This window comes from Pristiophorus japonicus, chromosome 8, assembly GCF_044704955.1.
Source record: "Pristiophorus japonicus isolate sPriJap1 chromosome 8, sPriJap1.hap1, whole genome shotgun sequence".
Taxonomy (NCBI): domain Eukaryota; kingdom Metazoa; phylum Chordata; class Chondrichthyes; family Pristiophoridae; genus Pristiophorus; species Pristiophorus japonicus.
The window spans coordinates 75,470,058-75,493,632 of NC_091984.1; the positions used below are offsets into that span (position 1 = coordinate 75,470,058).

At 44.6% G+C, this 23,575-nt stretch overlaps 1 protein-coding gene across 2 annotated transcripts in view; it reads right to left on the minus strand.

Moving 5' to 3' along the window:
* Positions 1-394: 394 nt before the first annotated feature.
* The window catches only part of fggy (FGGY carbohydrate kinase domain containing), a 521,756-nt gene continuing 498,575 nt past the window's right edge, over positions 395-23,575 (minus strand). For both annotated transcript variants that reach the window (XM_070886941.1, XM_070886940.1), the window contains 2 exons: positions 9,668-9,729; positions 395-2,253 (listed from right to left, as the gene is read on the minus strand). In XM_070886941.1, coding sequence (XP_070743042.1) covers positions 2,172-2,253; positions 9,668-9,729 — 144 coding nt within the window. In that variant the 3' untranslated portion in view covers positions 395-2,171. The remainder of the gene's footprint in view (positions 2,254-9,667; positions 9,730-23,575) is intronic.

A 23,575-nucleotide genomic window follows, 5' to 3' on the forward strand; every position in this document is an offset into this window, starting at 1 on the left:
ATACTCTTTCTATATGGTAAAACTAAAAAGAATGGGGTTTAACTTCTACAGAATATCTCTTGGTCATCTGCCATAATTCGATGGAAGAGCCACGGAAACCTCAGAAAAATGGCGTGAACGGTGTTTACTGTTTTTCCAGGATTTCTGCCTTCTGCCAAAATTACACTGGTACACCAGATGTGGTTTTGACTTAACGGCCCCAAAACTGCTGCTCTTTTGGCATTTTGTGAAGAACTACCACAGAAATTCTTTCCCACTGTTTCCTCTCATCTCTGCAATTAGCATTCTGCTTCTGCACACCTGGCAGGATGCCATTCAGTGCTGTGGAAGGACCCATAGGAAACTGTGTCGATCAAAATCTTCTTGCTTTATTTAAATATTTTCCAAAGGCAAGGTGAAGAGAGGGAAAAAAAATCAAAGAAGTAGCATTGTAACATGAATCAGTCGTATTACAAAAATGATAAAGGCAAAAGCAGGCAAGATCATGTGAATCAACAGATTCTTTTTAGTCCTGGATGCCAATTGTAAGAAGTTGGAAAACTATCCAGGAACTGTATATGCTTCTACTGGAAGAGATTTGGTAATGTGCTGAGGTTCCTGGAACTCTAGAGTCTGCTCCATTTACAGTGCATGTAGCTTTCATAACACAGACAACAATGGAGAAAGAACTCACAATTGGGATACATAACTTTGAATTTCTGCCTGCTGATCTTCCCTGATGTTGGGGAGTCTACTTGGTCTGTACAAGGCAGCGATGCAAAAACTGCACTGATGGCCTGAATAGGTGGATCAAACACTTAACCTGCACATCACCTGCAGAAATGGTGGCCTATGTAGCTCGCACCACCAGAAATGACATCTAGTTCTATCACCAGAGACACTAATGGTACCTCATTTATATTACAGCACATCCACCCAGTTGGAGGTGCATGCAACAGCAGCATTGTAATATGCAAGGGACAACAAACTGGTGGAGAAGGAGAAATTACTTTGGGTTTCAAATCTCTCCTGTCAGGTCGAAGCTTGTACAATCATTATTGTAACACATACCAAAAGCAAGCATTTACTCTGTCATGCAAATTGAAATAGGATTAGTAAATGATAGTCTAGTGGCTAGGGACCAACAATCGTGTTTACATGTTTGTGCTGCTTCAGTTTTCTCTTATTTGGAATATTGTGGGATAGACTGACAACTTTAGCCCCAATTTGAAATTAGGCCGTGAACGTGGCAAACGTGGGCCTGGGTAGGTGGGAAGCGCTAACGACGGGGCTTCCCACACCATTTTAGCTCACAGGCTTCATTTTAATTTTTCAAGTTGGACTGGAAGAATAATACAGTCAACGGGCTGGAGTGGGAAATCGAGCAGGAGTGGTAAATCGCGGACTGAAGGTTGCAGGAAGAGATGCACTCCAAAAATCAAAAAAAATTAACTTACTTGGGCTTCTTCTGGCCTCAATCACTGGCAGGTCAGGCAGAATGACCCCAACATTTATATATTGAGGCGTCAGGCGGGCGACTGCGAAACTACCGGAAACCCAACAGTTAAAGTGATTGGCACAAACATGGCGGGAGAGCAATGTTAAGTGCCCGACCAACATTTTAACCCCCACCCCCTCCTCCACCCATCCTGTTCCCATCCGTGCGTAGGGTTAAAATCAGGTCTTTTGTTTTTTCATTTTAAGAACCTTAGAATTGGTTTATTGTAAACTCACTGATCCCAAGTAATTAATCCACGACTAAAAGTAATTTAAAGCACATTTTTGTGTACATTTATATTACAATAGCAGCATCAGAGCAAAACAAAACTGACACTGCAGTTATAGTGTACATGCAGCTTGAATCCGGAGTCAGGGCTCGAATCAACGTTGCAGTAAGACTCCTTGGGGATTAACATGTGATTTACAAGAAGCAAGTTTAATGTTAACGCGAAAATGAAACTGCTTATGTGTTTTAATTGTTTTAGGCTTAAATGTTTTCTGTGAAAATGCAACATTACATTTCTTAGAACTTAATCATCTAGAATTCATGTTCATGTTTTACATAACACAAAGGTTCACATACAGTACAAAAGGTAGTAATTGCAATTTTACTACTAAATAACTGTTTTACATGGAAAGTGGTAAAGGATTTAGAGTGAATTCTGGCCATTTCCTCCATTGTACTGTGGCAATCAGATGTTTTGCATAATAGCTCTGTATTCCCTCTGGTGCTCAACAAGCTTCAGGAAGACTTTGTATTTGTGTTCATAAAACCTACAAAAAAAAGTGCACAAACCATTTTAATAATAAAACATAACTCGGTCAGATTTGCTTCCTTTAGAAGACTTTGCACGCAATTTAAATAGTATCTCAGTACAGAAATGTTTTTCTGCATTTTCAACGTGGACACATTTACAGCAAGAAAACAACAATCCCAGACAAACTTTATCGGTCCTTAGGCTAAAGTCAGTTTCCCCTGAGATTTCCCCTGTGCAACATAGATGAACAGACACATGGGAATGATGCACAACATGCGTGCCTGCAAAAGTTTGGGCCCCAGATGTTTCCTGTGTTGTGTTTCAATGGTGGAAGAAAAACTGCCTTGTCCCAGTAGTTTTTGTACAGAGTTCAGTGGCTTGGTAACTTTCACTCAAATGCTCCAGGAAAAGAAAAAAAACTATTGGCAGAATATTTTTTTTGTAAAACAAGCATAAAGAACACATAATTAAAACTCTAAATGCAGCTATTTATTTATAAAAAGTATGAAGGATATGTGAGAGCCATTTCATGAAGAATAAATGGCCAGCAGGCAGGAAGTGAATTCTGGACTGCAATCTAATAAAGGGGTTCACTGTAGGTTACAGTCTAATAGAGGGGTTCACTGTAGGATCAAAACTCAAATGGTTTCTAACCATCATGTGAATTCTGAGATTAGATCAAAGGCTTGAAATTACTTCCTTTTTATTTATTATACAGCAGACATTTTTCTGTTATTGATTTTGAAATTTACTGTTTACAGCTGTGGTGCTTGGAATGTGAAAAATTTTAGGAACAATGTAATGAATTTTGAATTGCTAGATGAACTTACTTAAAAGATTAAACTGGTTTCTTTCCCTGATTTAACTAAAAACATTGTACCGTCATGCAAAAGAAACAATAATTGTATATGTTTGTAAGAATTATACCAATATGTGTAGTGTTCCAATCTGCCAATCTGTATTTAGGACATCTGTTCTCCATTGTGAATTGTGTATATGCCTGGAGCACAATTGAATATGGCTGATAATCTCGACTTCAAAGGAACTAGAAGTGTTGGGTTTGATACTTATTATATTGTAAAAGATGGAGTTTGAAACCAGGCTGAAGTTGTTCCGCTTTTTGTTTCACTGCCTTACTTGATATGCTGGCAGAGGCACTGACTTTTCTCTGCTTTGCATCAGGGCGGCATGCTTATTTCCGAGGTGCAAAGCAGAGTTGTGTTTGAGACACATGCGGCCAAGAATCCAACCACTTTGCACTGGAGGCAAAGTTCCAGAGAAGGGTAAAAGTGCTTACGAATAGTAGTAAGCCTGAGGATTGGGAGAGTTTCAGAAACCAGCAAAGGATGACCAAAAAATTGATAAAAAGGGAACAAGAGAGAATATGAGAGAAAATTAGCAAGAAATATAAAAACAGATTGTAAGAGCATCCACAAGTATGTAAAAAGGAAGAGAGTAGCAAAAGTAAATGTTGGTCCCTTAGTGACTGAGTCAGGAGAAATTATTATGGGGAATAAGAAAATGGCAGAAACGTAAAACAAATATTTTGTATCTGTCTTCACAGTAGAAGACACAAAAAGCATACCAAAAATGATCGGGAACCAATGAGGGTGAGGAACCTAAAGTAATTAATGTAAGTAGAGAAAAATTACTACAGAAACTAATGGGACTAAAAGCCAGCAAATCCCCTGGATCTGATGGCCTACATCCCAGGGTTCTAAAAGAGGTGGCTGCAGAGTTAGTGGATGCATTGTTTTGATCTTCCAAAATTCCCTAGATTCTAGAACGGTCCCAGTGGATTGGAAGGTAGCAAATGTAACACCGCTATACAAGAAAGGAGGGAAAGAGAAAACAGGGAACTTTGGTAGGAAGAATAGAAAAACAGAATATTTATAAATGATAAAACTTTTAAATGTTGGTGTTCAGAGAGATTTGTGTGTCCTCGTGCAAGAACCACAGAAAGCTGGCATGCAGGTACAGCAAGCAATAAAGGAAGGCAAATGGCATGTTGTCTTTTATTGCAAGTGGTTGGAGTATGAGTAAGGAAGTCTTGCTCCAATTGTACAGGGCCTTGTTGAGACCACAATTGGAGTACTATACACAGTTTTATTCTCCTTATCTAAGGAAGGATATACTTGCCTTGAAGGTGGTGCAACAAAGGTTCACTAGATTGATTTCTGGGATGAGAGGGCTGTCCTATGATGAGAGATTGTGTAGAATGGGTTGATACTCTCTGGAGTTTAGAAGAATGAGAGGTGATCTGGTTGTCAGACAGGAAGCAAAGAGTAGGAGTAAATGGGTACTTTTCGGAATGGCAGGCAGTGACTAGTGGGGTACCGCAAGGTTCTGTGCTGGGGCCCCAGCTGTTTACATTGTACATTAATGATTTAGACGAGGGGATTAAATGTAGTATCTCCAAATTTGCGGATGACACTAAGTTGGGTGGCAGTGTGAGCTGCGAGGAGGATGCTATGAGGCTGCAGAGTGACTTGGATAGGTTAGGTGAGTGGGCAAATGCGTGGCAGATGAAGTATAATGTGGATAAATGTGAGGTTATCCACTTTGGTGGTAAAAAGAGAGACAGACTATGATCTGAATGGTGACAGATTAGGAAAAGGGAAGGTGCAACGAGACCTGGGTGTCATGGTACATCAGTCATTGAAGGTTGGCATGCAGGTACAGCAGGCGGTTAAGAAAGCAAATGGCATGTTGGCCTTCATAGCGAGGGGATTTGAGTACAGGGGCAGGGAGGTGTTGCTACAGTTGTACAGGGCCTTGGTGAGGCCACACCTGGAGTATTGTGTACAGTTTTGGTCTCCTAACTTGAGGAAGGACATTCTTGCTATTGAGGGAGTGCAGCGAAGATTCACCAGACTGATTCCCGGGATGGTGGGATTGACCTATCAAGAAAGACTGGATCAACTGGGCTTGTATTCACTGGAGTTCAGAAGAGTGAGAGGGGACCTCATAGAAACGTTTAAAATTCTGACGGGTTTGGACAGGTTGGATGCAGGAAGAATGTTCCCAATGTTGGGGAAGTCCAGAACCAGGGGTCACAGTCTAAGGATAAGGGGTAAGCCATTTAGGACCGAGATAAGGAGAAACTTCTTCACCCAGAGAGTGGTGAACCTGTGGAATTCTCTACCACAGAAAGTAGTTGAGGCCAATTCACTAAATATATTCAAAAGGGAGTTAGATGAAGTCCTTACTACTCGGGGGATCAAGGGGTATGGCGTGAAAGCAGGAAGGGGGTACTGAAGTTTCATGTTCAGCCATGAACTCATTGAATGGCGGTGCAGGCTAGAAGGGCTGAATGGCCTGCTCCTGCACCTATTTTCTATGTTTCTATGATCTCATTGAAACATACAAGATTCTGAAGGGGATTGACAGGGTAGATGCTGAGAGTTGGTTTCCCTTGGCTGGAGTGTCTAGAACTAGTCTCAGGATAAGGAGTAGGCCATTAAGACCAAGATGAAGAGGAATTTCTTCACTCAGAGGGTTGTGAATCTTTGGAATTCTCTGCCTCAGAGGGATGTAGATGCTGAGTCATTGAGTATATTCAAGGATGTGATAGATAGATTTTTGGACTCTAGGGGAAGCAAGGGATTTGGAGATCGGACAGGAAAGTGGAGTTGAGGTCGATGATCAGCCAGGATCTTACTGAATGGCGGAGCAGGCTCAAGGGGCTGTATGGCGTACTCCTGCTCCTATTTCTTATGTTCTTCTGCTTGCACCTAGACCTCAAGGCAAAAGTGAGGCCAAATAGAGGCAGAAGAAATAGAGAAGAAATCATTTGCATTTATATACAGTCTTCACCACTTATAGCGGGCACGTTCGTGTGAACGCGATTTGCGATGGCCAGTATAGCACCCAAAGAATGTATATTTCTCTCTCCCTGTAACGAGCTGCTGACAGCTCCCCGATTTCCAGCCTCTTCAATGGAAGTGGACAAGATGTTGGCAAAAAGCTTTTGCATCAGCGACAGTGACTGGATATGTCCGGATAAAAAAAAATGGAAATGATGATTTTACAAGAAGAACAAAATGACATATGTGGAAAGAACACATGAAGCAAAGCTAATGAAAGCTGGAGGAACAGAAATTGGAAGGACTTGCAGAAAAAAGCCATGGCCTTTTCAAAACAATGACAGGCAACATAAAATGTGAATTGGGTAAGAATATCAGATTATTTCATGTGCAATACTCCAAGGTATGTCAAACTAGAAGAACTGTATATGGAGCTGGATTTAGGATGCGTCTATTTGTACTAACTGAAATGCAGCCGTTTCTCTAATTGGCTCTTCAGACCTATTACTGATTGGTCCCCTTGGAGGATAAGCCACACCCTGAAGTTCCTCTGGAATGTGTAACTGGAACCGCCCAGTCCAGGTTCTGAATGAATTTCCAATTTTTAATTCGATCCATTTTGACTTCAGAAGCCACAGAGGATAGATCTCCCCAAAAGCCACCAAATTCCAGCCGAAGTCCCTTACCCCAGCGCAAGTGCATCCCTTCGCCAGCTGAAGAACGTAACCCCAGCACAAGTGCTGCCTCCCACAGCTGAAGTCCCTTACCCCAGCAAAAGTGCTTCCCTCCACCAGCCAAAGTCCATTACCCCAACATAAGTGCATCCCTTCACTAGCTGAAGACCCTTACGCCAGCAATCCCTTTGCCAGCTGAAGACCCTTATCCAAGCGCAAGACCTTACCCTCCCCCCCCCATAGATGGGACATTGTGTGCGGATTGTTAACATGTTTATTGGGTATGAAGTGAATAGTGACAGCATCATGACTTCTGAATATCATCCAACCTAACGATGTCCCTTGTAACACACGCACCGAACTTGCATGCACCAGGGGGTTGGAAGAATGTGATCCGTCTTCTCTGAGTTCCCTCTCTCCCCTCCGATCCCCCCCACCTGTGTCTCCCTCTTCCCCACCCCCAAGCTCGCTCTCTCTGCACCCACCCCCAAGCTCTCTCTCCCCACTTCTCGCTCTCCCTGCCGCCCACTGTCCCAGGCACTGCGGGAGGCTCGGGGTCCACTCGGGCTGTGGGAGGCTCGGGGCCTGTGGGCCGCTCTGGGCTCAGGGCTCAGGGCCTGCTCGGGGCTTGGCACTGTGGAAGGCTTAGGGCTTGGCGGATGCGTTCGGCTGCTCAGTGAGGCAACATGGTGTTGTACACATGCGCAGAAAAGGGTTAGTGGGAATTGCGCTGGGGGGGGAGGGCAAAGTCGGCGATATTTGTTATAACTCTCGCTTCTGTGCATGTGTCAGGAGACACATGCGCAGAAGGGAGTCTTAGTACAAATAGTTACTGTGCTGGATTTAATGAAAGACAAACTTTGATGAAGTGTGAACTAGTGAGTAAGCACAGTTGTTTCTGCCCAAAATAAATGGAGCATTTAACACGCTAGAACTGGCAGTTTTGAAATTGACGTTAATGCAAATGGATAATGGTTATCAATTTTTGGCCAATATAAGTGACTGTCCATTTTAAACATGGATATTTTAATTGGTGACGTCCCAAAGCGCTTCACAGCCAATAAAATACTTTTGAAGTGTAGTCAAGTGTAACTTGGGAAACAGATAGTACAGAAACAAAGATATTTTTAAAGGTCAGAATTTACTTAGTTGAGCTTTTCAAATGATTCATGAGAATGAGAATGAGAATGCCAAAAGTACCTTTGGGGCAGAAGCTACATGGTCTCACACTAAAAGGGAATCACTGCACCTTGGACAAGATATTCTTCTCTTTAGAGCTGTATCTGGATGATCCACAGTTATGCCTCTTGAAAGATGAATACAATTGGAAGGCAACAACGATAGTCTTTGGGAAGGGTAAAGGGTCCAGAAGCATGCAGAGCAAAAGGAAGAGCCTGAAGAGGAGTCCATGGCAGGTATCAAACACATCAGAAATGCTCTCATTATGGGCACATTTTCATCAATTTCATGTGCTTCCCCTCTCCTCCACCCCCCCCCCCAAACAGATTCTCACATTGCTCCATGATTCACATTCTCCCCAGCACTTTCGTGACCATACAATATGACAAATAACCCATGTCACAGAGAAGTCTAGCACTCCCATTCCTCCTCTTTCACTCCACCAGTACCTCCAGCTTTGGTGGCAGTACTGTGATGTAATTAAGGTGATGCTAGCGCCTTTAGTGACACAAAGTACAAGCTCAAGAAATGGTTTTACCAACGCCACCTGAGGCACAGCACCACTGGAAACAAACATAATTGACTGACTCTAGCAGCACGAGTCACTTGGTTACTATTTGTTCTGACCTGAACTGAATGCTAATTCAGCCAGTAAAAGCCAGCAGTGCAGTTTTTGCATTGCTGGCCTTAATGGATCTTTCCCGGACAACAGGGACTATCTACGACCAGAAAATTACAATCACAGTCATAACTTGTAAACAATCGCTGACAAATTGCCGCTGTTCTGAAATCCATCTTCAATGTAATCAGAGCAGATTCCAGAGCACTGGGAATTAGCATAAACATAATCACAGAAAAATGCTGGAAACACACAGCAGATCAGACAGTATCTGTGGAGAGAGAAACATGGGATTCATGTTTCAGATTGATGACCTATTGCCAGAACTGGAAGATGTTAGAAATGAACAGCTTGAAAGCAGGTACAGAGCCAGGGGAAAGGAGACAGGAAAGGGAAAAATGAGCGGTCTGTTATTGGGTGAGGGCAGGAGATGCTTAAATGGCAGAAGTAATGATGATGCAAGGCAAAAGGAGGTGATAATGAGATAAATTAGAGAAACAAAAGATGTGTCAAGAGGATGTGTGAACGTTTACAGTAGAATAGCAGAGCAGGAAGGAAGTGCAGAAAATCTGGCTGGACAGTGGGATTAACATTGCCCCCATGTTGATTTTCCATTTATGGCATAAATCTAGAATATATGGTGTACCCTGTACTGCTTCTGGTGTAGACCCCAACAGTATAAGGAGTTTATTTGTTTAGCCTCTGGCATGTGATCCCCAATAATCCACCCATAAGATCAGGTTTTGGTTCGTATGAAGTGTGCGTTTGTCAGTGGAAGCTGACGTTTATGGTGAGCATGAATCAAGTGCAACAATATTGTAACAATATGAAACATTATGAATGTAATACCCAGGTGACACAGTGTCTTGGTACATTACTGCTCCACATTGTGGAAGAGTCACAGGGACCAAACCACTCGCCTAAAACTTGCTGATCTCTGCTCAGCGATTTGAGGAGGTACCATGTGGCAGAGGACAAAAGTGAAGTCAACCCACTCCAATCTAATGGTCCTTCTAAAGGACAGTAAGAGACTGGCTTTGGCAAAAGTCTGGTAATCAGGTTGCCGGCCTATCCTCTCTGTTGGGGAACAGTTCATGAAATGTGGTAAAACAAGAAAATAAATCAAGCTATAAACTTTTTAAAATTAAGTACCTTTTTTGCTTCAGGTCTGGATGAATTACTTTTCCAATTTTTCCCATTTTTTCCATAGCTTCCTGTTGAATACATTGAAAAAGATTTTCCATCATACAGGTCATTAATAATTATTCAATTTTCTATCAATTTAATATTAATATCAATTCTGGTAAATTAATTATTTATTTTTGAACAGATACATGAAAAAGGAGGAACATAAGGATATAGAAATGCATGCAATGCCAAAGGGCCATTTGACCCATCAAGTCTGTTTCCCTAAATCATGTACAATTTGCCCTCCAAAATGAGGCCCAGGCTTGTGAGGTGTGAATGCAGGTGAAGGCCTAGAAAACAGAACACTGTCTGATTTGTTCTAAATAGCATAAGTGCCACATTCTATCACTCCATTGGTAGTGAACAGAAGCTCCATTGCTAAGGAGACCAGAAAATCCGATTAATGTGGTGCAATGAATGCCTTTACCTGACTTGTAAAGTGTTAAGCACCACACCAGTCCTGTCCAGTAACGCAGATGAAGTAATGTAATAATCATATTTAGGTCTTCCCAAAAATGTCTTCGCTTTGTGTTCAGTGTCTATGTCTCCCCCTCGTAAAGCGCTCTAAGATCTTCTTTTAAGTGAAGAACACGACATAAAATGTACGACCATCGACCTGTTTCTCTCTGCACAGATGCTGCCTGACGGACTGGGTATTTCTAGCATTTTTAGTTTTTATATTGTAGAAAATGTAAGGTATCCTTTTAAGTTGCAAAAAAATCTGAGTCATTTGTTTTGGGGAAGTAGCCTTACCTCTAAATTTCATAAAAGGAAATACAAAAAAATTCCAATAGTTTCAGCATTTTCTTCTATTAAACACTGTTGTTTCACATCCAAAGTACAATCCAGTTACACTTATAGTCCAGCAGTTGACAAAGAACATAATGTAACAAAAAGAATGCCATAGCATTAAATAACTGTTGTATCCCTGAGCAATTTTATACTGTTTTATGAATCACAGCATTAATTTATGATCAAAGTTTGATCAAAACCATTTGCCATTAAGATATATGTGCTATCTGAAATAAAAGATAGTCTATTTCCTTTCTGGTAATTTAAACTAATCATTATCAGCAGGACACTTCTTTTAATTAATTGCTTCAAAGTACATTTTTACAGCACTCGGGGGGAGGAAAACGATAATGAGCAAATTATTTAAGTTTGCAATTGTCTTCATGCTGTAGTTAAGTTATTTTAGGTGGTAGCAGCATTAACAATGGCTCTCAGGATCCTCTTTTAATTATCCAGAAAAAATGTTAGCTGACAAAAAATATGTTTCCAGGATAAGATCAACCAAGTCCTCATCTGTATTTTACCGATGATTTATTCTAAAAGTGATCTACATTAGCACAAATTTTCTGTAGCCGATCAGAAAATGCAGCAGCACTTCTAGACAAACTTCTGCTCAAAACATATTTTAAGACAGGTCAGGAGCAATTTAACTCCCTACATATTACCATTGCCCCAATGCTGCCGTTTTAACTCGGGCCTTCTGCTGGGCAGCCTTGGTGCCCACTAAATCAGGCAGGGGCCTCCTTAATCTATGCAAATGAGTGTACTATGATGTACATAAGACCCTGTTGTAATTTAGAGGGCCTCCTGGATGGAATGTGTGTGATGCGAATGCTCCGCATCCTCAGTAAAATGAATGCTCAGTAAAACTTGGCAGTCAAGGGGAAGAGGCCCAAAAAAGATAAGTTTAAAATGACTTTGTAGGGCAAACTCCAGAAGAGTAATGTGACGGTTTCTGCTCGGGCTCCCCCTTCTACCTGCCATCTGCCATCTGGCACGGTATCTGAACTGCTCAATATTGCATTGCCCAAAACCTAGTGAGTCGCAGTGGGTGCCCCTTCGAGGTGTACAGCTCGCCAGCAGCATGTTAATGAGGCCTGGCCTTTGAAACGGCTCTGTCCTCCCACTGGAGAGATCAGGTCAGCTCTTTTTTAATTTTTTAGATTTATAGTTTGCTTTTAGTACTGGTTTTTACTATTAATGTTTCTTAGCAGTTTCATGATAGAAATATTAATTTTAATTTTTTTTGAGCATTTCTTTTTGCCTAGCAGTGCATAATGTTAGGTGGAAACGAAGATAGTCAAATTGTCTACTAACTCACCAAAAAGCCAAATGTATGAAGCATTTATAAGACTGCAGCAGAACAAGAGCTGAAGAAATTGCAGACATGAAAAAGGAGCTCATGCAAGTACTTGTGTTACAATAATCTTATGTGTGAATCCCATTAATGCCACATATTTTAATACATTGCTTAAACTTCAAGGGAGTGATTTTCGTCGAATATTTTAGGTGCTAAAGAGGTGGCCAACAGGGGACTCAAGCTGAAATTCGGTTTAGCCCATGTTTATCACAAGACGTCATCTTGGTAAAGGAGTTGAAGCCAGCGCTAGGAACGGTTTGTTAAACAACTGATTGCCACTTAAGTTGCTTGTTAAAGAGGCAACACGCCATTACTAACACGACGCTTCAACTATTGCCCTTTCCTAACCAACCAGCTGATTGGGAGTAAACATGGCGTTGATGTTGATTTCAAGCGCTACTTAAAGGGATATTCACCACTTAAAGGGATACTCACCATTGTTATGTATGCAACCCGAGGCAACCTGTATCATACCGCCACCAGAGGGCTTACCTGTTGGAGTCCAAAGGGATCCCAGCATCTCTTGGGAGCACTGTATATAAGCAGGCCTCCCATGCTGTACCAGCACTATGGAGTTTAAATAAAGGAGCTAAGGTTACACTTACTCATTGTCTACAGTACTCAGTTGCATTACTTTATTACGAGCTTAACAACTGCCGACGAGATAACGAACAACCACGTGAAAATGCAAAGAACTATTGGTATCCTGGAGAAATTCTCAGAAGGGGACGATTGGGAGGCCTTCGTGGAGCGACTCGACCAATACTTTGTGGCCAACGAACTGGAAGGGGACGAGAATGCTGTCAAATGAAGGGCGATCCTCCTCACCATCTGTGGGGCAACAACCTATGGCCTCATGAAGCATCTTCTAGCTCCGGTGAAACCAACAACCAAATCCTATGAAGAACTGTGTACGCTGGTTCGGGAGCACCTAAATCTGAAGGAGAGCGTTCTGATGGCAAGGTATCGATTCTATACGTGTCAACAGTCTGAAGGCCAGGAAGTGGTGAACTACATCGCCGAACTAAGGCGCCTTGCAGGATATTGTGAATTCAATGGATTCCTTGAGCAAAGGCTAAGAGACTTTTTTGTGCTTGGCATTGGCCATGAGATTATCCTTCGCAAACTATTGATTGTTGAAACACCATAATCTGAGTAAAGCCATAACGATAGCCCAGGCATTTATGTCCATCAGCGATAACACCAAACAAATTTTGCAGCATAATGAGGTTTCAGCTAGTACTGTATACAAAGTAACATCATTTTCAGGCAGGAATGCATATGACAGAACGTACATGCCGGCAGCTGCATAACTTCAGATGACCCAGAGTCCACCATCAATCGTTAATGCGAGGCAGTTAACGCCTTGTTGGCGCTGCGGAGGTGATCATCGAGCCCATCAATGCCGCTTCAAACACTATGTGTGCAAAGGCTATGGAACAATGGGAGACTTCCAGCGAATGTGCAGACGAGCTGCAAACCCTGCAAACCACCACGTTGCAGAGGAGGATTGATCCATGGTGGATCAGGCTGAACTAGAGACTTGAACCGAGGAGGCAGAAGTGTACGGGATACACACCTTCACCACGAAATGTCCACTGATCATGTTAAAAGTTGAACTGAATGGCATTCCAGTAGCCATGGAACAGGTGCGAGTCTGTCTATCATGAGCAAAAAGGTCTTCGACAGGCTGTGGTGCAGCATGGCACACAGGCCCAAGCTTAGCCCTATTCATTCCAAGCTAAGAACTTGCCCCAAAGAGCTGATCCCTGTTATTGGCAGTGCAGCAGTAAAAGTCTCCTATGATGGAGCAGTGCATGAACTCCCACTATGGATTGTACCAGGAGATGGCCCCACACTGTTTGGCAGAAGCTGGCTGGGAAAAATCCGCTGGAACTAGGACGACATCCGAGCGCTCTCGTCCATCAGCAACGCTTCATGTGCAAGTTCTGAGCAAGTTCCCGTCGTTGTTTGAGCCAGGCATTGGAAGTTTCTCGGGGGCGAAGGTGCAGATCCACTTGGTTCCCGGTACACGACCCATCCACCATAAGGCACGGGCGGTGCCATATATGATGGGAGAGAAAGTGGAAATTGAGCTGGACAGGCTGCAGCAAGAAGGCATCATCACGCTAATGGAGTTCAACGAGTAGGCCAGTCTGATTTTTCCGGTTCTCAAAGGCGACGGCACGGTCAGAATTTGTGGGGACTATAAAGTAACGATTAACCGTTTTTCGCTACAGGACCAGTACCCGCTACCCAAGGCAGACGACCTATTTGCAACCCTGGCTGGAGGAAAGATGTTCACCAAGTTGGACCTGACCTCGGCCTACATGGCGCAGGAGCTGGCGGAATCTTCGAAAGACCTCACCTGCATCAACACACATAAAGGTCTGTTCATCTACAATAGATGCCCGTTTGGGATTCGATCGGCCACGGCTATTTTGCAAAGGAATATGGAGAACCTGCTAAATCGGTTCCGCGCACCGTGGTTTTCCAGGACGACATATTGGTCACAGGTCGGGACACCATCGAACACTTGAAGAACCTGGAAGAGGTTCTAAGTCGGCTAGATCGTATGGGACTCAGGTTGAAAGGCTCGAAGTGTGTTTTCCTGGTGCCAGAGGTCGAGTTTTTAGGGAGAAGAATCATGGCAGACGGCATCAGACCTACCGACGTTAAGATGGAGGCCATCAAGAACGCGCCGAGACCACAGAACATGACGGAGCTGCGGTCGTTCCTGGGACTCAACTATTTTAGTAATTTCCTACCTGGGTTAAGCAACTTGCTAGAACCCCTACATGTGCTACTATGCAAGGGAGACGACTGGGTATGGGGGAAATCAGGCTGCTTTTGAGAAAGCCAGAGATGTGTTATGTTCCAACAAACTGCTTGTTCTGTATAACCCATGTAAACGTTTAGTGCTAGTTTGCGATGCGTCTTCATACGGAGTCGGGTGTGTGTTACAACAAGCTAATGAAACGGGAACATTGCAACCAGTCGCCTATGCGTCCAGGAGTTTGTCCAAGGCCGAAAGGGCATGATTGAAAAAGAAGCTCTGGCATGCGTTTACGGGGTGAAAAAAATGCACCAGTATCTGTTTGGTCTCAAGTTTGAGCTAGAAACTGATCATAAGCCGCTCATATCGCTATTCTCAGAGAGCAAAGGGATTAACACCAATGCCTCTGCCCGCATCCAAAGATGGGCGCTCACGCTGTCTGCATACAGCTATGTAATCCACCACCGACCAGGCACAGAGAACTACGCTGATGCTCTCAGTCGGCTACCATTGCCCACCATTGGGGTGGAAATGGCACAGCCTGCAGACTTGCTCTTAATGATGGATGCATTCGAAAATGAAAAGTTACCTGTTACCGCCTGCCAGATCAGGACCTGGACCAGCCAGGATCCTTTACTGTCCTTTGTAAAAAAACTGTGTCCTCCATGGGAGCTGGTCCAGCGAGCCAGCTGAGATGCATGAAGAGATCAAGCCGTTCCAGCGGCGCAAAGACGAAATATCCATACAGGCAGACTGTCTTTTGTGGGGTAATCGCGTGGTTTTGCCTAAGAAAGGCAGGGAAACGTTCATACGTGACCTACACAGTACCCACCCAGGCATAGTAATGATGAAAGCTATAGCCAGATCCCATGTGTGGTGGCCTGGCATCAACTCAGATTTAAAGTCATGTGTGCGCCAATGCAACACTTGCTCTCAACTGGGCAATGCACCCAGAGAGGCACCGGTAAGTTTGTGGTCATGGCCCTCCAAACTGTGGTCTAGGATCCACGTTGACTTTGCGGGCCCGTTTCTTGGCAAAATGTTTTTGGTTGTTGTGGATGCTTATTCAAAATAGATTGAACGTGTAATAATGTCTGTAAGCACATCCACTGCCATCATCGAAAGCCTACGAGCCATGTTCGCCACGCACGGCCTGCCCGATGTCCTTGTCAGCGACAATGGGCCGTGCTTCATCAGTGCTGAATTCAAGGAATTCATGACCCGCAGTGGGATCAAGCACGTCACATCTGTCCCGTTCAAACCCGCATTCAATGGCCAGGCAGAACGGGCAGTCCAAATCATTGAGCAAAGCTTGAAACGTGTGTCGGAAGACTCCCTGCAAACCCGCCTGCCTGAGTCCTGCTCAGCTACTGCACCAGACCCCACTCGCTCACCGGGGTTCCCCCAGCCGAGCTGCTCATGAAAAGAGCGCTCAAAACAAGGCACTCTCTTGTCCACCCCGAACTCCATGATCACGCTGAGGGCAGGTGGCATCAACAAAGCATGTACCATGATCGCGCAAACATGTCATGCGATATTGAAGTCAATGACCCTGTATTTGTACTCAACTATGGACATGATCCCAAATGGCTTGCTGGCACTGTCGTAGCCAAAGAAGGGAGTAGGGTGTTTGAGGTCAAACTTGCCAATGGACTAACTTGCAGAAAGCATATGGACCAAACCAAACTGCGATTCACAAACAGCCATGAGCAACCCGAAGAGGACACCACCAACTTCGACACTCCAACACACATACAAGAGGCAACTAACATCATGGTTGACCACGAAACTGAACTCACCATCCCCACCAGCCCGGCAAGTCCAACTGCCCAGCAGCCCTGCGAAGAACCAACCAACTCACCCACACCTGCATTTGTACCGAGATGATCGACAAGGGAGCGAAAAGCCCCAGATCGTCTCACCCTGTAAATAAGTGTATTATTGACTTTGGGAGGGAGTGCTGTTACGTATGCAACCTGAGGTAACCTGTATCATACCACCACTAGAGGACTTACCTGTTGGAGTTCCAAGGGATCCCAGCATCCCTTGGGAGCACTGTATATAAGCAGGCCTCCCATGCTGTACCAGCACTCTCGAGTTTAAATAAAGGAGCTAAGGTCACACTTACTCATTGTCTACAGTACTCAAGCTCATAATAAAATAACGCAACTAACAACCATTTCATGGCCACTGCTGCTGGAGTTGTGAAGAGGAACTCTGAAACATATCGGGAGACTTTCTGGGGTACTTTGTTAAGACTTCAACACTACTTGAGCAGCATTTATTCTGGAAATTCTCTCAAAACTTTACCTAAAAAGAGTAAGTGCTGTGCTACTCTACCTTATTGGACACCATATATGAGTCACCAGGAGAAAGGGAGTACTTGGTCATCGGCATCTTGCTAGGGGTCCCCCTTGGCCTGGACGAGGAATGGGAGGAGGACATAAAGCCAGGCTAGAGCACCAGCTACTGCAGGAGAGAGGGACAGGAGGGCAAGGTGGCATCATTCCCCCTGCGGGCACAGAATATCCCTCCTCCTCAGGACCTCCAGGGCTGCCTCTGAAAGCCTATGCGCCCTCTCACTTGGTCTCTGAGCCATCCTGCAACATGCAGCTGTGTCCCAGCCAGAGCACTGCACTTCAGTGGAAGTGGGTGCGTGGAGCTGCTTCATGAAAATTGCATCTAATCAGCACTTGAGTGCTAAACCAGCAGGGGCGCAAAATTGGGATCAGTGGCATCCGTTGTTGAGGCACTATGGATGACATCTGCCGTGAATCGCGCCGGATGCCATCTTGTTAAAGGACAAACGAGGTGTCCTTTACCCACGTCTGAAGCAGGCGTTAGTCAATTTGCATATGCAAATTAGGGGCCTAGGGCCCAAGTTTCGGGCCGCGCCGAGAACGGCGCAGCCCCGACCTGGACGCCCGTTTTTCGGGCCACAAAGTAGCGCCTAAAAAAAACTTCCAGATTCTCCGGCTCCCTGCTGATCCTCTGGCCCTCGGCGCGGCACAGTACTAGCTGTAGGGGGCGGAGCCAGGTCCCTGCGCTGAAAACAGTGCCGGGACCTCTGCACATGCGCGCTATAGTGGGCGCGCATGTGCAGTAGCTCCAGGTGCCCAAAACTGTGTGGGAGGGGCCCGAAGCACGCAGCCCCTAGGCCTGGCCGAATGGCCTCACTGGGGCTGCGTGCATAAGGCTCCTCCCACGCCCAGCTCCTGCTTCCTCCGGACCGGACCCAACCCGACTTGACTCCCGCTCCCACCCCCCCCACCAGACCGCCCCGCCCCCGACCAGACCTCCGCTTCCCCCGCTCCCGACCTCCCCCCCCCCCACCCCCCCAACCAACCTCCGCTCCCGACCGATCTCCGCCCCCCCCCGACCGATCTCCGCCCCACCCCCCCACCGATCGACCGACCGACCTCCCTCCCCTCCGCCCCGACCCGCGCTCCCCCCGACCCGCGCTCCCGACCCCCCCTGACCCGACACCACCTACCTGTCAATCCGATAAGTCTAAGCTCGAAGTCTTGGGCCCGGCCGGGCCCAGCCCGTTCAGCCTCCCTCTCCTTTCTTTCTCTCTCTCTCTCTCTCCCTTCTCTCTCTCTCTCTCTCTCTCTCTCTCTCTCTCTCTCTCTCTCTTCCCCCCTTCTCTTCCCCCCTCCCTTCTCTCCCCTCCCTCCCTTCTCTCACCCCCTCCCCTTCCTCCTCCTACCTCTCCTCCCCCCCTCCTTTCTCACCCCCCCTCCCCTCCCTCCCTTCTCATCCCCCCCACCACCCCCTCCCCTCCCTCCCTTCTCACCCTCCCTCCCTTCTCACCCCCCACTCCCCTCCCTCCCTTCTCACCCCCCTCCCCTCCCTCCCTTGTCACCTCCCTCCCCCCCACCCCCTCTTTCCCCCCAACCCCCTCTCCCCCACTACACCCCCTCTCCCCCACTCCTCCTCCCCCACCCCTCCACCCCCCCCCCCATCCTCCTCCTCCCCTCCACCACTCGCTGTCAGAAACACAGACACTGACAGACAGAGAGTGAGAGACACTGACAGAGACACACTGGGGGGTGGGGGGGCATCCCAGCACGCTGTTGGAGGGCTCCCGGTGCTGCAGTCGGTAAGTAGAAAATGTTTTATTTATTGATTTAACATTTTTTTTATTTCTTATTAATTTTTTTTGATTGATTTATTGGTTGATTTATTGGTGTTTTTATCATTTATTATTGATGATGGCTCTTTATTTGTAAAACTGAAGTGTTTAATGTTTGTAAACTTCCCTTTAAACCCTCCTCCCCCCATTCCCTACGCCTGATTTGTAACCTACGCCTGATTTTCTAAAGTATAGACAAGGTTTTTTCGAACGTACAAAAATCTTCACTTACTCCATTCTAAGTTAGTTTGGAGTAAGTTTTCACTGCCGAAACTTTGAAAACAGGCGTAAGTAAAAAATTCTGTTCCAAAGTGAAACTGTTCTAACTGACTAGAACTGGAGCAAACTAAATGCCGAGAATTTGAATTTCTAAGATACTCCGTTCTACACCAGTTGCTCCAAAAAATCAGGCGCAACTGAGGCCGAAACTTGGGCCCCTAATGTCTGCTTCTGGTCCCTGCTGCAACTTTGATTTGCCTTGAGGCATCCAGCGCCAGTGCTGATTGCCTCCGGGAAAACTAATGCTAAACGCCATGTAAGTAAAAAAAGGTAAGTACTTACCATAATCGCCGCCACTCCCGGTACCAAGATATCCGACCTCACTCCCGACTCCGACCTCCAACACCCCTCTCCCTGAATTTACCCCTCCCTTTGGCCCTGCCATGACCTCCTAGCCCCTACTCCCGACAGCATTCCTGACCTTCCCCCCAACAGTACTCCCGAGGTCTGCAATCTTTCTACTCGATTCCCGACAGCATTCCCGACCAATGTTCCCCCTTAATTTCTTTTTGAGTGCGCAGTCCCTTTAACCGATTGCGTGGCCCATTCAAAGTTTTGCACATGCCGAAATGCCCCCTTGAAAAGCCAGTGATTGTCCTGCACGGACTTCCAGACAGCTGCATGGAATATTGCTCCTGACCCCCAACAGTACTCCCGAGGTCTACGATTTTCCTACCCAACCCCCCAACAGTACCCCAGAGATCTGTTATCTTCCTACCCGATCCTCCACCGAACCCCGATTATGGACTCCGAGTCCCACTCATTCTTCCTCCAGGCCCCCGCGATCCAACCCAATCATTTACCTGGAAATTGGAACACTGATCTGTGCAGGCTCCTACCGCAGCGCCATCTATATTATGATGAGGTCCGAGGCCCAAAATCCAGGACTCCTCAGACCTCCCCATTTGAGCACAGGCTGTTAACACTGTGTGGGTCGGGCGCCCAAAAATAGTCTCTCTAAAATTTCGCAGCCCAGGCAAGTTCAAATTATGGTAATCAGCAATTAGGACCAAGATTGTGTGTTAAATCTGAACTTTCAAACACACATGTCTTATTAGCACTGTACCCATTTAGCGCCTGTTTTTACCCTTTGGCCAAAATAACCCCCAAAAGTGCTAAAGATTCACAGTTTCCTGCTAACAGCTGCATAAAGGATAATATATGTTTCATGTATTACTTACATTTTCTGAGTACTACATATTTTTCTTGTATCTCCTGAGATATCTCTCAATATATTTTAAAGTGGAATCAAAATATTTTACAGTCATATAATTGTTTCCATACTTTAGAGTTTAATTTCCTCTTGTATTAGTCAATGTGTTGATATAAAATAAAGTTAATGGCTGCATTAAAGTGGTGCACAAAGAATTTTACACAAATGCTGCAATCAGTATAATACCAGAAAAAATTAAATCCCTTGGTGTATGTACATGGAGTTATATCAGAAAATTACAAATAAAATATGGGAGGAGTGCAGAGGGAATCATATACAGGAAGAATCTGATCCTGATCAGGGCACACATACTTTTTCTGTTATCACAGGCTATTACAGCACTTTTCATACATGGATTACAATGACTAAAGGGGAGCTGGGCCTCAAGCAATATTTCCCAGGAATGTTTAACCCATTCCTCAAGAATTAGGATCAAGTAGACCAAATGATCTTTATTGTTTTAAAAAAAAATTCCTGAAATTCTTAAGAATAAAAGAGTTAAAGTCTGTGTAAGAACAGATTAATGTATGTCTCTATTACAGTCCAATCACTGTGTAAGAGCTCTTTTCTTTTCACTGAGGTTTTAAATAGCTCGATATTTCATTTATAACTTGCTGCTGTTACTTATCCTGAAAAGGAAAAAAACATAAAACCATAAAAATTTCAGATGTCAATTTGTTTGACTGACTGGCGATAATCCAAGGTTAAACTCTGGGAAGAAAATAAAACTTCAAAAACGCTTAATGACAAAAAGAGAGACTGGTACAAACAGAAGCCATTCACAATGACTGCGCCTTTGTTGTATACTATTTCAAAGCAGTCCTGCTAATGCCAGTGCTGGAACAAAGATGCCATTGCTTTGAAAAGATCAAAATGCCATTTACTTCTACTTCAGCTCATGCAATCTCAATAACTGTCTGGGGAAAGTGAAAACAAGCAAAAAATGATACACACTGTACATAGCAGCCCATTAAATAGGACAGTATACCATCAAATTTAACAAGGCTTATTTTCAAAGAATGTATTGTTGTCTGTGGCTAATCTATATAGTTCATCATAATTTGGGCAACATTCTTTAAAACAGCTAAGACTGGAACTCTTAATATTTTCTTTTTTTTTTACATTTAATGACAAATCTGAAGGGATATTTATGTAGTTCCATACAATTTAAAAAATATTTATTCCTTATTCTGCTGCATAGGTAAAATGCTTTTCTAGTTTTTGAACATGGAAAGTAAACTTAGCTCTTCAAAATCATAAGCTCAATGGGAATAAGGCATTTATCTGGCGTTTAATCTACTTTTCGGCAGTCAGTTGGCCTTGAGAGAGCGGCTCTGCTGTGAAAATGCCTTTGAGACCAAAGAGCTAATTTTATAAATTTCTGCTCCCAGCACAGTGCCTTGCTAATTGGGAGCACATATCAGGAATTTGGGTGCCTGCCCCCAACAATTTTCTGTCCATTCACTTTACAGTTATTGTGGATGAGGCTTTGTACCGGAAGTGAAAACTCTCAAAATTAGCACTCAAATCTTTTAAATTCTACTGAGCAAAACTATCTGCAATTTATTTAAAAAAATCTCAAACTGACATTTTTATCATAGGTTTGGTGTAATCTCACTTTTCTTTTTCCAGTCAGCAAGCAAATAAGTAACTTATGTGAGTATGGCTGTGCCAGCCCTTTGAAAGGGCTGTCCAATTCGTCCCACTCGCCTGCTCTTTCCCCACCACTCTTTCAGGCAATGCATTCCATATCATAATAACTACTTCCCCAGAATATTATACAAAGATAGATTTTTTTGGTCACTATAGTCAGTGTCACAGGAGGAGACGAGGCACCGGGGAATTGGTAAACCTGTTTCAGATCATTACAGCTGGATCTATACCATTGAGTGCGATCTTCCATTTGGCCTTTTACACCAGCCTAATGTGGTCTTGCCGAAATTAACCATAGTTTCATTTAAATACTACAATGCATTTAAAAGAAGACTGGTTCAGGGCGGTGTTATAAATTCAGGTCTGCCACAGGTATTTAATTAGGTTCGGAGGGGACAGTCACTCCCATAAGCAGTCTGATTGCATGCTTTATTTTTTTTTACAGAAGTTGACTCCCACTGCCCTCTATCTGCCAGTGCATTAGTAGGACCTGGGAGTGTAACAATAATATACCAGAGTGCCTACTCATGACTTTCTTTCACGTGTTCTAATGCTTCTCTTAGGTGAGACCTAAGGGGCAGGATCACAGGAGGTGGTTGGCTACTCATGCTCTACAAAAAGATGAAAGGGCTGCAGTGGCCTTCCTCTCATGGCAGCATCTGCTGTAGATTTAATTTTCCACGAGTGAAAGTATCGGAGAGTAGTATAGTGGTTATGTTATTGGACTAGTAATCAAGAGGCCTGAACTAATACATAGGATTACGTCGGGTATACAGCCGGGCTGCAGGATGGCGGCCCGGTCGATGTGAAGGCTGCCATTGTTGGGCTAACGCAAGAGTTGTCCGACAAAATAAAATGGTTTCCCGGTACGCTAAAGGCCTCCCCTTTAAGGGGCTCCCAGCGGCGGATGTTCCCCGTGGCAATTTCCCCCGCAAAGGGTTGGCACAATGTGGTAAGGGGTCGGTGCGCACACCAAGGACGTCATCGGCGGGTATGTGCCAGCCCGGGGAGCTAATTGTGGGGCAAGGCACTACCGGCAGCATGTCCTCCAAAGCTCTGGGCCAATTTCCCGGGAAGCGCAATCATCCCCCACACCCAGGCGAAAACGTAATTGCGCCCCGTTAGTGCCCCCCCGAAGGTGCTAACGAGGTTATAAAAAAGGGCAATTTCGGCCCCTAAGACTCTCAAGTCTTTCCTTATAATGTTATTGCATTCTATTGCAAGAGTAATAAAGTCTACTGAGGGTGTGCAATATGAAAGAGTTTGATGCCTGTACACTGAAATCATCAGTAAATGAATGGATTCGGATGAATAATTAGTATCGCAGGTCATTGATGTGAATTACTGAATTACAGGAGAATGTCTACTTGCTGATCCAACTTGTTTAGAAATATTGCTTTGAATTTCTACTAAGGATTTCTTTTTAGATATTATAGGCTAGATTTTCGGCTTTGATGTTTTTGGGGCGGTAATAGCGGTGGGGCAATAATGTTTGTGCCCAGGAATAATTTGAGCCTCAGTCAGTAACTTTGGGCAGCTGGGCCCTGAGTCACGATACGCAGTGCTAAGGGAGGCTGATTTCTGGGAAACCCAGCCCGTAGCCGTTAAATTTTAATGTTTCACAAAATCTGAGGCACGCAACCTCATTTAAACATTATACTGAC